General features: G+C 39.7%; 1 protein-coding gene across 1 annotated transcript in view; it reads right to left on the bottom strand.

Annotated features, from left to right (window-relative positions):
- Positions 1-516: 516 nt before the first annotated feature.
- LOC121855242 (cip1-interacting zinc finger protein-like) overlaps positions 517-16,089 on the bottom strand; it is a 35,834-nt gene continuing 20,261 nt past the window's right edge. The window contains exons 2-10 of the mRNA XM_042350131.1: positions 8,957-9,048; positions 8,285-8,615; positions 7,372-7,483; positions 6,914-7,219; positions 6,060-6,197; positions 4,544-4,699; positions 4,244-4,420; positions 3,913-4,103; positions 517-2,028 (exon numbers count right to left, since the gene is read on the bottom strand). Of these exons, the coding sequence (XP_042206065.1) occupies positions 1,890-2,028; positions 3,913-4,103; positions 4,244-4,420; positions 4,544-4,699; positions 6,060-6,197; positions 6,914-7,219; positions 7,372-7,483; positions 8,285-8,615; positions 8,957-9,047 (1,641 nt within the window). The 5' untranslated portion in view covers position 9,048 and the 3' untranslated portion in view covers positions 517-1,889. The remainder of the gene's footprint in view (positions 2,029-3,912; positions 4,104-4,243; positions 4,421-4,543; positions 4,700-6,059; positions 6,198-6,913; positions 7,220-7,371; positions 7,484-8,284; positions 8,616-8,956; positions 9,049-16,089) is intronic.

Genomic DNA, 16,089 nt, shown 5'->3' with positions numbered 1-16,089 from the left:
AATATTTTTCACATTAAGTATTTTCGAGTCCCTACGTTAGTGATTGCGCTGTGTACTGACAAAAAATTTGTTGTAATTCCCTTTAAAATGGCTGGCAAGCTTAAAAGTGAGAGTTCTCGTGGTGCTGAGAAGAAAAAGAGACTCCCATTTTAGATTTTTTATTTATTATTTTTGCCTTTTCAACTTACGAACAATTCGACTTACGAACTGGTCGTCGGGTCGGAAGTCGAGGAGAGACTGTACTCAATATGTAAACATAATTATTACTCGTCCTTGTATTCATCACACAAACCAGTATACAGTAAGTTCTCGCTTAACGTCGTGGTTCCATTCCTGAAAACCATGACGTTAACGGAATCAATTTTCCCCATAAAAAATAGATAAAATACGGGAGTTACGTTCCCCAACCTCCCTTTGCCCCATAAAATACAAAACATATACATAAATTGATTGGAATTTTTATAGAATACAGTATATATTATACATCCAAAAAAAAAATAAACTAAATCATTTTGTATTGTACTCACTGATGGGCAGAGGTGGAGCAAGTGTGTGGTGGGTGGTGGAGTGGAGGAGGGTGGTGAGTCACCGAGACCTGGAGGGTTTAAATTCTCCATTTTCGTAACGAGGCTAATGGTCTTGTGTTGCTTCTACACAACACTAGCACTTGATGGACGCTTGAAAACCATTTTGAATGGTTACAGTACTGTATTTAGAGCAAAAACACTTTAACACGCACATATGCTGTGGAAGCCTAACAAAGACTGGTGACGCCGAGAGAGCGTAGCACGCCAAGATGAGAGATGGTGATGCGCCATACAAAGTTTTCCGTGACGACGTTATAACGAATCAGTCGGGACGTTGTCGGAATCATGGGTATCGAAAGAGTAGCGGCGTTATAATGAAACAACTTTGTCGGGGGCATCGTCAAACGAGGACTGTATAGCTGTCAAGCTCCCTGTGATGACTGAGGATGCAACCATTAAAGTGAAGACGGTTATTTGAAATTAAGAGTTGAAAAGAACTACTGTATAACACCTCAGGTTAGCTTACCTCGAGTGTGTCCCGGGTAGCTATTGTTCACCCCAGCCTCGGAAATAAATTAATTTTAACCCCTCAGAAATACTATGCACATATAGAGTAATTCAATGCCTTACTTTCTGCATAAAATTGCTATCATAAAAACTCAAACTGTACTCGAGTATATATGGTATACTGTACACATCCACTTTATCTCATACAACACAAGGCCATCCATGCCACATACACATAGGTCAGGACTCAGGAACCTTAGAAAATCTCGGTGATTCTGAAAGCTTCTATAATCTAGAATCTTAACTACATCTAATAACACTTTAAATAAACAAGATCTGAATTTACTGTACTAAAAGTATATCATAAGACCAGTATGATAATTTAACTTGAACTAATTTATTATGAGCTTAATTTAGCCAATCTATGTTCGTGTAATATCCTGACTTGTTTTGGATAGTATATTTCAAGAATGTAATCATATATAGAGTGCCAACTATAGTTTGGTCAAGTGTGATTGTAAATAACGTGTTAAATAAAACAGCACAAATTTAACCACACGCATTAATATCCATATTAAGTTATGAAGAAAAAACAAGAAGTTGTTCCTATAGCCAATACATCAGTTGTGCTTTAAGACTTTCATTGGAAGGTTATCCCTATAAAGTTCTATTGACCTTGTGTATTAATTATATGCCCAAGAGTCTTAATGTTAAATAGTAATACACAGTACATTACATATGCAGAGTGTATAATGAACCTGTACTGTCTGTCAACATCATTAAGTTAATGTAACTTGACTACATCCTACTTACAACATAGGTACATAATGTATTCTTTGGTAACATAATAAAAATTTAATCTTTCCCAGAAGTGTTCCAGGATTCACAATCAATGAAGGACTCATTACAGTCCTCACCTCGCTGCCCAGCTTTAATGGCTTGGTAGTTATCGTCAGCTGTGGATACTGATGTGGCGATCTCTGCTAGATTGGTGCTGCAAAAGTGAACCACAAATGTATATAATTTTTCTAATACAGGTGCCTGTACATATGGTATACTACTGTATACAGTATATACCATACAGCATATATTCTTCATTAACATTTATAAAGTACTGTACTGTACAGCATGATGTGTTAATGGTTATGAACACTGGACTAAAAAAGTATACTGTATTTAAGTTACCAGTATGTAAGAAATGAAAAGATTTTTCCACTCCACAAGGGTGGTGGATTTATCCTGAAATATTATTGTTTGGCAGAGTCTGAAGTCAGATGATTTACATAGTGCACAGCTCACTGAACCAATGGATTCTGACCTATACTAGCCTTGGGATCAGTGACTTCAAATAACTGCAGTAAGTCACCAACCAATTAAAAATTGGGAATAAAATAATCCCTCTATGAAAGCTGTTTCCCTATGAGGGAAAACTTGACTGCCAAAGTTGCTGCTGAGGGCAGATCTCTCATGAGCATGTGAAGTCATCTGGAGTATAATTCCTATACCTCTACCAGCACCTGTTGGGCTCCACCATATTGTATTTGGCTCAACCCACTACAGTATATAGCTTCAGGTAGCCTCAGGCCACATATGGAGGTTATCTGAGCTGTATGACTTTGGTTCTGAAGTCCTGAACTAGAACAGGATGAAAACATTAAATACTCTACAGTATATCCAAAACAGGTTTCTATATGAATTTATCAACATACAGTGTAATGTGATTTTCAACAAAATCTAATTTTTGGGCCAAACTGTCGAAAAGGTAAGCCTTACCTCTTGGTAATTTTTCGCCCAAAATATACTTTTTTCACAGAATTGAAATTTGAGGGGTTTAATTAATTAAGTACTTACAGAATAACACTTTAACACCAAGAGCGCACTTTGGAAACCCATAGTTGGCGAGTAATGTGCATTGAAAAATGTAATTAAAATTTCCAAGGGTCATTACAGCCACTAATTACCCCGCACTCGAATCGTGAACCATATATTTGAAATCAGCAGCTCTGGAGTAATGTACTGTATAAAGAAACCCTATATCTGTTAAGGTTAGCTGACCACATACAGTGCAGTACAGCATTTGAGAGAGAAAAAACAAAATCCATGCGTCCAAACCAAGGACATCGCATTCATCTCCACAAAAATAATTTATACAATATATTTTTATTTTTGTTGTGTGTAAATCCACAAGAAAAGAAATTAGTTTATTTAAATATAATGTAAATCTAAATGCTTTTTGGTAACCCAACTGCCTGCATGCATTACATATGTAAATACTGTACAGTACTACCATATGTTGAGTTTATGTAATATTTGTTCACTCATACAATACCATATATCCTTCAGTGCAAATGTATTAAACAAATACAGTATATCAATTAACAGTAGAGTACTGTGTAAATTACTGTTTACTATATTTGTGCAATACTGTACTAATCCACCAGAAATGATTTTGCGATATTTAAATATACGTAGTGTAGTGTAGTGTAGTGGTGTACTGTCCAAGACACCTGTGTATACAGCCTCACCACAGAGATTATATTAAGGTTCCTCTGTTGTTATCATCTTGGCATATTCCTTTTGATGAAATATAATAACTGTAGACCTTGTAGACCATTATTAGTCCACTAAAACATTCCAGATGCACAGGTGTCCAATGATCTGAAGTACAACTGAACACACTTTTCTCAAACAGTAGATGAAAATACAACTGTACAGGTACATGACAAGATAGCACTGTACTGTCTTAGGAGGTATGTCAAGAATAGAATTAACAAAAAAGAAATAAAATGCAAGATTCTTTTTAGGCTCTTAATATAATGTGTTGTGGTAAATAGTTTTAATAACCAAATGACATTATTGGGTAAGAAAAATTACCAACCTGAGGAGCTGCATGGCCAAACGTGGCATAAAGGAAAGTTCCTTAGAGTGAGAGTTCATGTGACACAGGGCACGCTGCAGGCAGTGTGGATGGGCCCCAACCAAGCTTTGACTAAGATCTACAAAAGTTGGCACAGCATCTTTCTTCACAGCCTCCTGCAGTTCATCTCCACCACCCAACAAAGATATTACCTGCGGTAAAAAAGTACAACAGACTCATAAATGGTTAATAAAGATATGAGAAAGAAGTGATAATGTACTGTTTATAAAAGAATTGTGCATACACTTTAATGGTGAATGAACCACTATTATTTTCTTCCTCTTATACTCACCTTGGCAGCCAAACCTCCCACACCTGATGGTACCTCTACGTTGTGGCCCTTCAGATCCCCATACCAAGCATTCATAGTGTATGTGTGCCGCTTCTTACGACTGTCTAGGGCTATGGTGTCACTATCTGTCGTGTTCAACTGATCACCAGATAGGGAAGTCTCAACTTGGCTCTCTCTCTTTAAAGTAAGAATAATCAATTCTAAATTATGGATGAGTTGAAAAGCCTTGTTATAGTGTACAGTATTCATATTTATGAACCACAGTATTCATAACTGGTAAAACTGTACAATATGACTTACCTGTGGTGACTGGTTCCTGGCCCAAGTAGAATGGTCTCTCGGTTTGGTGTATTCTTGCAAGGCCTCTCTTACAAGTGGTTGGATGGATTTAATTGATGAAGATAACCAGTTTCCTGCACCCTCCTCTTCCACCGCTGATCCTACCAAGTCAAAGTCCTGGAGGATGTAAAATGTAAAACTGAATAATAGGATATCATTATCCATTTCATAATAGGTACTGTATTTTGAAAATATACTGCACAGGATACTATACAGTATTGGTGCAACAAGGCACTGGGGTGTTATTTGTTATGGTTCATACTGAGCTGAAAAATTGTAAAGTCAATTTCCCAGGTAACACAAATTCCTCTCACCTGGTGCTACTCCTGAAATTGTGGGAAATGGCATAAAGAATGTCAGCTTAATGTTGGCAGAGATATTGCTCAATGTGATTTTACACGAACATTAGTAAACAGGCTTAATTAAAAATAGGAAATGTATGTATAAAGGAAAATGCCTAACATGCTCTTTCTATGACTATTAAATCTGAAGAGAACAGAATTTTTCAGAACCTTTTTATATTGTGTCTTGGGTGTTACTGTTTAGTATGTACAACACACTACTACCTAGGTGTATGTGCAGGAATTCTACTGTATTTATACTGACCACCTGTATATCTTGAAATAAGGGGAGGGCTAAGGTCTTGCAGAATCCTTCCTGGTTTTTCATTAAAAAAAAAAGGATTATCATTAAAATTCACTTTAAAACCAAGCACCTGTAGTAGAGGCAACTAAACTGTTATGTTTGCACTGAAAGATCAAGAGATATCTCTCTCTCTCTCTCTCTCTCTCTCTCTCTCTCTCTCTCTCTCTGAACAAATGAGAGTTTAATGGCAGGTGGACTAAGTTTTTCCTTTAATTTACTTTTACCTAATCCTCTTTGCCAACAATCAGCCCGTTGGCCACGTGGGTGGTTGGTCAGGCCTCTGTTGGCAAGTACCTGTGACAGTGTTGGCTAAGTCTGGCGTTGAAGATGCTCACACTCAGTGCCGTCACAAGATTCTCTGCCAGGTTATTCCAAGAGTTCACATCACTCCAAACCTTATACTCTCTCAAGAAGGGAGAGAGAGAGAGAGTCTTCAGTGGGAGCATTATCAGAAGTCACAGGCCACTTAAAACAAGTCACAGGTCACTCAAAACAGATCACAGGCCACTCAAAACAGATCCCAGGCCACTTAAAGCAGGTCACAGGCTATTGCTTGGATGGGTGTTTAAAAAAATCCTGACAAAGTTTGACATGTACAATATAGGGCTTTAATCTCTTATTTCTTGAGTGTGTGGATTTGTTAGTATCCAACACACTCATACAAATATACAGTATCATACACTTAATGAGCTTATGAGATACTGTAGTGTCTTGTAGAATCCACAACTCTATACCCTAATAACAAGAGTGTCCCATTCTACATTTCTTTAAAATTCATATCTATAGAAAGTACGTATTGAAGAGGAGCTGTGGCCTCTTATAAAATTCCTACTTGTATTGTGCGGCGAACTCTAGATGGACTGGGGTTCTGAAGGAAGCTCATTATGGAGGAGATCATCTTCAATCTAGTAGTGATGAAGCCGCCCATCCCCATAGGATTTTCATCTCGACCATCTCGTTCCACAGGTTGCTGGAAAAAACAGTATTATTATTACTTTTATTACCTTTATTATTATTATTATTATTATTAATATTATTATTATTATTATTATTATTTTGCCACTTATCAGCTTACTAGCCTTTTGTGTGGTTGGTCTACCCAGTGTTAGTAAAGGAGGGGACTTGGGGAAACCTGTGATGAGAATATTATCATTAAAGTGCAATCTATTCAAAAAATAAATAAATGCTGGTAAAGTACAAGTAAAAAACATGTAAAAATGATGTTAATACAGGTAGTAAAGAAATGTTCTCTCTGTAAATTACCAGCTTTAATTAATTGCATTTACTTGTGGAGGATTACAATATTGTACTGGATTCAATAAGAATTCACATATTCTTGCATATACTGTATTGAAGCACAGTACTGTACCTTATTTATATAAACCTTTTTCAAACCCTTTGGAAAATATAAAATCCCAGTACAGTATTATACTGTATAGCAAAAGAGAAACTGCTTAACAATATCTGAGTTACTCGGTACAGTATGTACTTGGATCTACAGTACCAGTGATATCTATGTTAGCCAGAACAATTGGTGCAGACCATTTCTGGGAATGAGAGATTTTCGGGTAACAAGACGACTCGGATGTTTTCGTCTAACAATACTGATTTAATTTTTTAATCTACATAAAGAGATGAAAAGGGGAGTTGTTATAGAAGTTAAATAATAATGAAAGGATTACATACCTTAGACCTTCTTATTCCAAGTGCCTGAGGAAGCTTTATAAAGAAATTCTCAAGGAAGGAAAAGCTACGAGGAGTAGCCTCGGAAACTTTCACCATTCTGTCCTGCCGTGCTTCAGCTTCCCCTTCTTCACCAGAATGCTGAACAACACCATTGGGCTCAGGCTGCTCTTGGTGAAGGTCCTCCGGTAACTGCTCTTCCTCAAGATATGAAGTAGAGTAGTGTCCCTCCTCCTCTTCCTCCTCCAGATGATCCTGTCCAAGTTGCAGGGATCGTCGCCGTCGGCCATTGTTATTCTGCAGCACATCCTACCATCACAACAGTAGACAGGAAAATTTTAGTTAGGTCATCGTGTGTTTAGGGACCATTTCAAACAATGATGAACTGACCAGGCCAAAACTGACAGTTCTACCCACTATAAAACCAAGGTGCATGTAAAGCTCAGAGTTTCATGTTTTACCTGGATGAGATTGAGGAAATAGAGGAACCCAAGGAGGGCCAGAGCTGACAGGGCTGGTGAGGACTCAGGGTTCTCCACAGCCACTCCTCCTGTACCATAGGCTGCCATGGGTCTGTTGAGATGATACACACAACATAAATGGAGATGCTCTTACTGCAGTCAGGTGTACATTATTGGTGTGTTGTAGGAACTAGTTGGTTTATAGGGATGATACTAACTGTAAGAGACCAGTCCTGTTATAAAGGTCCTCCATAATATGTACAATACAGTGAACCCTTTATTTAATGCATTATATGGAGATGAAAAGTTCATTATATTGAGGATGAGTTATATGGAGACAAGTCCGTCATATGGAGACTTCACTGTCAGAGAGCCAGGACAAGTTAACAGTAGCACAGTACGTATAGGCATAATAAATCATCTGCCATACACTTAGGGGGGTGAAGTGCACTTGATACATAGCCAGGTAAACACTTCTTAAATAATCTACACTAAATGCATGTTTCAGCATACTGTATCTTGGAGATCAGATCTATTTATTATTTTTCTAAAACCAGACTTTAGTACATACAAAATAGGACTGATGGATTTTTTATGCACTGTGAGGTTAAGATACAGTACTGTACAGTATACTAAATATGTCTTAACTTGTTTGATGCATCTTTTGGCCCAGATTGTGCTCTAAAAATACATTAAAAACAGCACTGTACTGTACATGGATTACATGATTGGGGTAAGACGTCCTATATTACATGCCCTTAGGGAGAAGTATTTTATGTTCTGATATAATAAAAAAATATGTAAAAATTGTATAGGTACACAAGTTAACTCTGACATAGATTGAGGGACTTTGATAAACGAAATATCATTATTATTACCAGGGTATTATAGTTATTATTACTATCATACTCACGCATAAGACTCTTGACCATAGTCAGGGATGCTGGCATAGCTACTGTCACGGTCATAGTAGCTGGCAGGGTTGAGTCCATACTGTTGCATGAGGGAGTTGAAATCTGTTGTAACCTGGTACCCATTGTTGTTGGCTTGTTGTTGTGGTTGCTGTTGTTGTGGTAGCTGTTGTTGTAGTTGCTGTTGTTGTAGTTGCTGTTGTTGTAGTTGCTGTTGTTGTAGTTGCTGTTGTTGTAGTTGTTGTAGTTGTTGTTGTTGTTGCACATTGTTGTTGTTGTAGCCATAACCTAAATTGTTTCCCTGGCCACCATAGAACTGCCGCCCCACATTTCCTAGAACAAAATCCAGACTAAATTAGGGGGGAAAGTGTACAGCTTAAATCTGCTTCAGTAGTGTGTAGAGTTGATAGTATTACAAAGTACATACAGTGTATAGCAAGGTACATTACAAAGTGTCCATATCTGAAGCTGGCAGATGCCCATCCCATTGGAGGTTACAGCTTAAGGTTGATGAAGCTACACGTTAAAAAAAATTGTCAGGATAAACTTTTCAGGCACTAGTTTGATCCTGTGTAATCTACTAACTTAAAAGCCTCTGACTTGGTTTCGTCTTGGTGAATTCACTTGACTGCCAAAGGACATGCATCATTATAATAAGTGCAAGGATGTCTCACCGTTATGGAGGTTAGCAGCCTGAGTACCAGTGGTGAGTACAGTGCCACCCACCACCACCACCACCACGCCCACTAGATGTACCGCCCACATCCTGTAAGAAAAAAAAAGTAAGAGAATTATGCAAGCATCACTCCCACCCTAGCAGGTTGTCACACCACTTACTTAGGGCAACACCCTACTCATATACAGGCAACACTAATCACGTACAGGCAACACTCTACTTACGTACAGTACAGGTACAGTCACCCCAAAAAGTCCTGTCACGAACCACGAGATTCAGACTCGTGAACCCGAAGCAGTAGACACTGATACATTATTGTCCATAAATGCTTCGGATTCAAGAGTCTGAATCTCGGGGTTCGTGGTTCGTGACAGGACTTTTTGGGGTGACTACCATTCTACTTAAGTACAGGCATCACTACACCCACATACAGGCATCACTACACCCACATACAGGCATCACTACACCCACATACAGGCATCACTACACCCACATACAGGCATCATTACACCCACATACAGGCATCTCTCAACTCTGTAAACAAACAAGCTAAAGGTAACCAAACAATTTTAACATGGCGATAAATGTATTCAGAAAGTAACTTAGGTAAAACTACGGCTAATCTCGTAATGAACAATCAATAACACCAGACACGATATTAAAAAATCTAATTTAAAACTGCCTTCCTTGTTTTCTGAGGTCGAATTGTTGCTAACGTGACTTAAGTTTGTAAATTATTGTTTTTGTGAGCTTATGATTAATTTTATCGAGACAGTTTGTTCCTATTATCGTGACAGTGTGTGTGTGTGTGTGTGTGTGTGTGCGTGTCAGTCAGTGGCCGTGGCAAGGTGTAATAAGGCTGGTGTCATCATTGGAGCCATTTGTTCCAGTACTTGGTGTAGGGAGCGGCTTTCACTCTCCTTCCTCCCTGTTGCGGACAGAAGAAAGCGCAACGCCACAACTACAATATAACTAAATAAATAACTGACAAATGGTATAAATAAACGCTAATATAGTCGAGTGAGTGATTTGAGAACTTATTGTATGTAAAAAGAATATGGACCTCTTTCACTCTCTCATCTCATCTCTCCCATGAATGAATAGAAAACAAAATAAACGAATAATATGGGTAAATATGACCCTACAATAAATATTTCTGGGGTATTTTAAATGTTTTATGTTTCAGACAATTTGACCGAACGTAAAATTTGATGACATGGAGACAAGGTACGTCGTAGATACACTAAAATGACATCGTGGTGTCTCCTGATGTGGCCTGCAGGGTGTGGGGAGGGGGTGCTGGTGGGAGAGGGGTGGTGGTGGTGGGAGGGGTGGTGGTGGTGAGAGGGGTGCTGGTGGGAGGGGTGGTGGTGAGAGAGGGGTGGTGTGGGAGAGGGGTGGTGGTGGTGAGAGAGGGTGCTTGTGGGAGAGGGTGCTGATTGGGGGGGCGCGGTGGAGGGGTGATTGTGAGGGAGGGGTGATGGTGAAGGGGAGGGGTTCTGGTGAGGAAGGGTGCAAACTCGATTCTTAAATATTCGTAGGCTACATTAAAGCTGATGTTTTTACCGTGACCACTAAATCTGTAAAATAAAGATACCATTAAAATCCCAGAGTCTACTTACGTAAATATTTCACTGATTTGGAAAAAATGACAAGGCATCTCTTAACTTCAGGAGTCACTCTTAAGCCGTCTATACGCGTCGTTTCAGTGAGCCAACAGGATGTATTCTTCCATCGTCAGATTGCGGAGAAGAAAGGAGATGGGGGGGGGTAAGGGTGGAGACACTGCTGGGGGGTAGAAAGGGAGGAAGGGGAAGGCGGGGTTAGAAAGGGAGTGTACGGCTGGTAAGGTAAAAAGAGGGAGGGAGAGGGGAAGGGAGGAGGAAGGGGGAGACAAGAGTGGAGAAGGTTCCTCTCTGACCTACAACTGGTGTGGCTCGTCTAGTGACACCCACGACACACTTTTCTAACGCACAGTTATCTCATACACCCGAACTGTCTCACACACACACCCCCCTCCCCTCCCCCACACCTAACAATAGAGGGTAGTGGTGAATAGTGACAGGTGGATCTGTAATGGTGGCCAACAGAGAGAGGTGGAACATATGTGAATGATTGTCTCTCTCATAAGATGTTACTACACCTTACTGATGTCACGAGTCACTTAACAGAAAACGATTTATTATAATATATTGTGCATTTTAAAATTAATTTCGCCTCCATTCCACGAGAGCCTCACTCATTAGTTATTTAATCTCTTTCATTAGATATTTTAGGTATACAGTATATGGGGTACATAGGAGTACTTAATGTAATCCAAGAAATTCATATAAAGGTCAAGTAAAACCAAAGATACTATACTCAATGTAGTATATTTGGTATATGCTTTAAAATACATTACTGTACGTCAAAAAGTGAATTAGTTCATATGACAACAATCATCAACCACTAACCAGAAATGCAAAGTACACCCGTATAGCATGTAGGGCGTGGCACTGTACTGTGTTCGGGAAAGCTTACAACTACTAGAGATTTTGGTGCTGTATTTCAGAGGCTAGTTACTACTGTTGAGTACTATATGGTAGAGATGCAATTTATCATTTAGAAAGCTAGAGTAATGAGGTTCCAGATGATGTTATGGGTGATCGATCATAGAAGTTAATGGAGAGGTGTGCCTGACATTTTAATTTGTTGACACCAAGAAGTCTGCTTATAGAGGAAAAATCATAACTGAAAAAGGAACTGAAATCAGAATGAAACACAACGCTGGGACTACTGAAATATATATGTGGGGTGTAAAGTAACCTACTGTAGCAATGAAACTATTTATATTGTTCAACAACTACCGCTACAAATTTGGTAAGGGGGACGGTGGCACAGTGTTTCAGGAAATAGTGAGGTTAGCCAGAATCACCGAGCAGACACCGCAACGGAACACGCCCTCACTCATATGTAATTACGCTCAGAAATGTTTGAAGTGTTTGGCTAACAGGAACCATAAAATTTGTTTCTCTTGTAATTATTCATTTTAATCCTATCGTTTTTTTTTTTACCCACGAGATAAATCAGATATTTTAGCACAATTATCGCATCAAAATTTATATATTATTACTTGAAAAACATACAGTAATCCAGCACGAGCTCCCTTTAGCCATGTGTAGCTTGGGACTGATCCAGTTTCAGTCGCACCTGTTAATTCCAGCATATTGCAGTCAAAACTTAGTGAATCGCATAATGCTGAGAACTGATGCGTTACCAATTTTTATAATAAAATCTGAATGTTATGATTTTATGTCGATGAATTAATACAAGGCCGGTGAACCATATACTTGTAATGTAGTTCATTTCTACACAAAGACTTATTTTAATATGATGAAAATTTATCTACGGCAAATGGCCCATGATATATTTCCATTCTCGCACCCTCTGACCCATCATGTCTTGAGCCCTCGAGTGATGACAACTGGTGGAAGCAGAGGACAAGTTTTACTGTACTGTTAGCACCGTCTACCGTTACCGTACTTATTAGAAGCCATTATAAGTTATCTCCTTCTGTGATGGTCGCCTTGTGTGGGAGCGAACAGCGGCGAGTGCAATAGTGTCTCCACTCAACACAGTTTCAAGGGTTTGGTGTCACTGATAGAGTTCTTTGATGCCTCACCCACGCTCTGGTCCACCGACAACCGCATGACACAGCCTAGTGCGTTGGTTGGTGACCTCCAGAAGCTGCGCCATTTCCTACATCTCTTAAAATTCATGTTTATCCTCACTTCTCCGGAGGGTCACTTGTTTCAAGGGCAAAATTCCAGATTATCGAACCTGACGTGACAAGATTTATCTGGTACTCCAAGCTTTGTCAATAAATTTGTAAAGCTTAAACTTAAACAGGTACTTTAACAGGCAATGGTCGGTGAATTTGGCATCCTGTGTACCGCCGGCAAGGCCGTGGGCTCGTAACACACGTCTTGCCCGCGGTGCCCACCGTTTCTCTGTGGATGTCGGTCACACTAGAATAACCTGTTATAGTACATCCTTCTTTCCTCACACAGCCAAACTGTGGAATGCTCTGCCTTCTTCTGTGTTTCCAGACTCATACAATGTCTCTCTCACTTCGCCCCCCCAGGGTCCGTTGTGGGTCGATGACCTGTGCCCGGGTGGGCTATTCCCCATAAAAAAAAAATCCAGTGGAATACTTACCGAATTGGATTATTTTTAGTCGGCATCTTCGTGGTGTAGATTAATACAGTATAACCTTTTTTTCTATATTTTCAATTTCTTTCCGTTCTTTTTTTTCGCCCCCCAGGCTCCGTTGTGGGTCGTTTGACCTGTGCCCGGGTGGGCTAATTCCCGTAAAAAAAAAAAAAATCTGTCTACGAATCAATAAATTGGGATCACCGGCGGATTAATGCCTATAAATGATAACTATTTATTTTTTCTTCTGATCCTTAGATCTCACGTTACTGATACGAAATACCACAGTTATCTCTGGTTACAAAGATCGTATTTACCGCAGCGGGCCGCCGCGGTGGTCGCCTCCCTGGATGAGACTAACCTAACCTGAGTGCGGACGACGACGAACAGTAAAAGAACTTTCTTGGTGTTTTATACAACTTATTTATTTGTTTCAGAATCTCAGGATTAAAATCTGACGTAATTAAAGATTTAAAAAAATATATACCTCATCTCGACCCTCTTATACTTCGACTCAATCCTCTATACCTCTCAAGTATTCTCTATACCACTACTCTATAATGAAATTCCGTATTAATAACACAATGATATTCCCTATCAACATCACACAATTACACTCGATATTTACGTTAACACTGCTTAGTCTATCACCACACGGCGACTACACCACCAACACACAATATCGTACTGTAGATCAACCGAACTCCAAAGTATCTCACGGTAACACACTACTCGTCTCCGCTTTCTTCACTTTGTCAATTTCCCGTCATTATTAGAGTGTGGCGTTGAGCGCAAAATGTCTGATCTGTGAAATAGCCCACCAGCCACCAGGGAATATCTTGAGTACGGGATGGGAAGAGGATTAACTTGGGTTAGGATAGGTTATTTTAGGCATTTTAATCGCAAGTAGAGCAAAATGTACGTTATCCATATTGTTCTATTATTTTCATCTTCATTTTAACTTACTAAATGTTTCATGAGTTCCTTGCTGACATTAGCCATTTTTGTCTGCTGACTGGCGGGAGAGCGAAGATCTCAAGGAAAGATCATCCATCATTCGTGGTATTTACACCAGAAACAACTTTCACCACGATAAACCTTAGATACCACTACATATAAGAACACTTCAGACATACAGTACACTACCTATAAAACTGGCCCAAAACCCGGTACAGCCCAAACACTGTAGTTTGGCATACACCGTCATCATTAAACATCACAATTTTTTCGGTAAAACACACCGCACGTCTATCATGTTCCTGAGAAAGTTTTGAGCGTGAAGTATCTGAAGTATCACTCTAGTCCGACGCTGATGAAAAACGAAGACTAACTCCCCTAACTTATTTCCGCGCTCAGTTCCCGCTGTCAACAGACCACACATGTAACAGACCCGCAGTTCTGATTACAGTGAGCGGCGACGTGCTTAGGTTAACGCTTTTGACAGTAATGGCAAGTCTCCAGCTGAGCATATGTACAGGTGTTGCACTAGATTAATGAGACGCGGTGAGAGCTAAGTAATATGGTGATACCGTGGGACCACAAGGGGCGTCAGCAGTCACCCACGGCGACGGCTGCTGCTGCCCTGCTGCCCAAAAGTGTTGGCTACAGCTGCCGTGTCGACCCTTCACAGGTGGTTAGGTGTGAAGGTAGCTACAGCCGACGCCTACGGTAGTTTATTGACCCTTTGATGACGCGGCCGTTCTGCCCACGCCCACTATCAGACACCGGATGGAGGGTGCTCCAGTAACTCCGTTCACATTATGAAATTATGTTTATATACATGATAACTCAAGTCATGAGAGCATCAGGCGGGAGTGAAGTTTTAGGGCGAGTGTTTATTGAGAGCCCGGAAGATACCTTATAACCACCATGCATTATGAAGGAGACGACCAGCGGAACTAAACACCATCGCTGCGTCTACGGTGTTCACCGAATCATTAAGATGAACATAGAACACTAGCGAATTCTATAATATAAATACTATTAAAGTAACATATCGTGTACACAGCCGATTTGTGTCATCGTCGAGCAGCAGAGAAGAATGCAGACGTCGTTGGCAAAGATTTTAGACCTTAACAACCCGCTGTTTTAGGGGCGTTTCAACTTAGTTCATGTGAAGAATACGATGAATCATGGGGTGAATGATAATTAATGCCTCCACTCCACCACTGAACATCCAGTACATAGTCATTCCTATACCTCACTGTATTCCCGAGGCAGCCTCAACATATGACAGTAGCAGTGTTTAGGTGTTTAGCAGTACAATAGGGGTACTTCAGACAACTTTCCAAATCTTGAGATAAGTTCCCTACTGTTGCAATCTTCATGATACAACATAAGAAATTCACTGCAACACAACACAGGAATGAATGCATCTGACTATGACCCCCCCCCCTCTACTCCAACCAGCATTTTAACACCCTACGGGCCTGGGCTTGGCAGGTATGAATATATAAAACTTGGCTCGATTTCTCAATGGTTTTACGTTTATTTCTCCCTTAACTGTAGCCAGAGAACTGGGACGCAATTTAAACACAGATGGAAACTGGAAAAGACACTGCATCAAGACTACCTCGTAACAGCAGGAGGACTTATCTTCATCACTTACAGGAAAAACTGACGAAGCTACGAGTCATACAATATTTCTCTTCTTGTCGTGTATTTCCATTTTACATTTAATAAATCATACGAAACAGTCAAACTACAAATTTGTTCAAAGTTGTGTGAACATTTAACTAATTTATAAACTATATATTTCACGCACTTTTTTTTATTAATGGAGCATGTGGGGGTTCAATTAACAGTCAGCTGTGTAGAGAAGTACGTTTAAGTAAAAACAAAAGTTCGCCAAGAAATCTACCGTCAGATTTAGTTTGGCACCACCTGTCAACTCTCCATTCTGGACTCTCACGTTAAATCTACTGAGTATACTTCATTACA

Source organism: Homarus americanus, unplaced genomic scaffold, assembly GCF_018991925.1.
Source record: "Homarus americanus isolate GMGI-L3 unplaced genomic scaffold, GMGI_Hamer_2.0 scaffold1024, whole genome shotgun sequence".
In the NCBI taxonomy this organism is placed as follows: domain Eukaryota; kingdom Metazoa; phylum Arthropoda; class Malacostraca; order Decapoda; family Nephropidae; genus Homarus; species Homarus americanus.
This window is presented reverse-complemented; position numbering and strand designations above follow the sequence as displayed.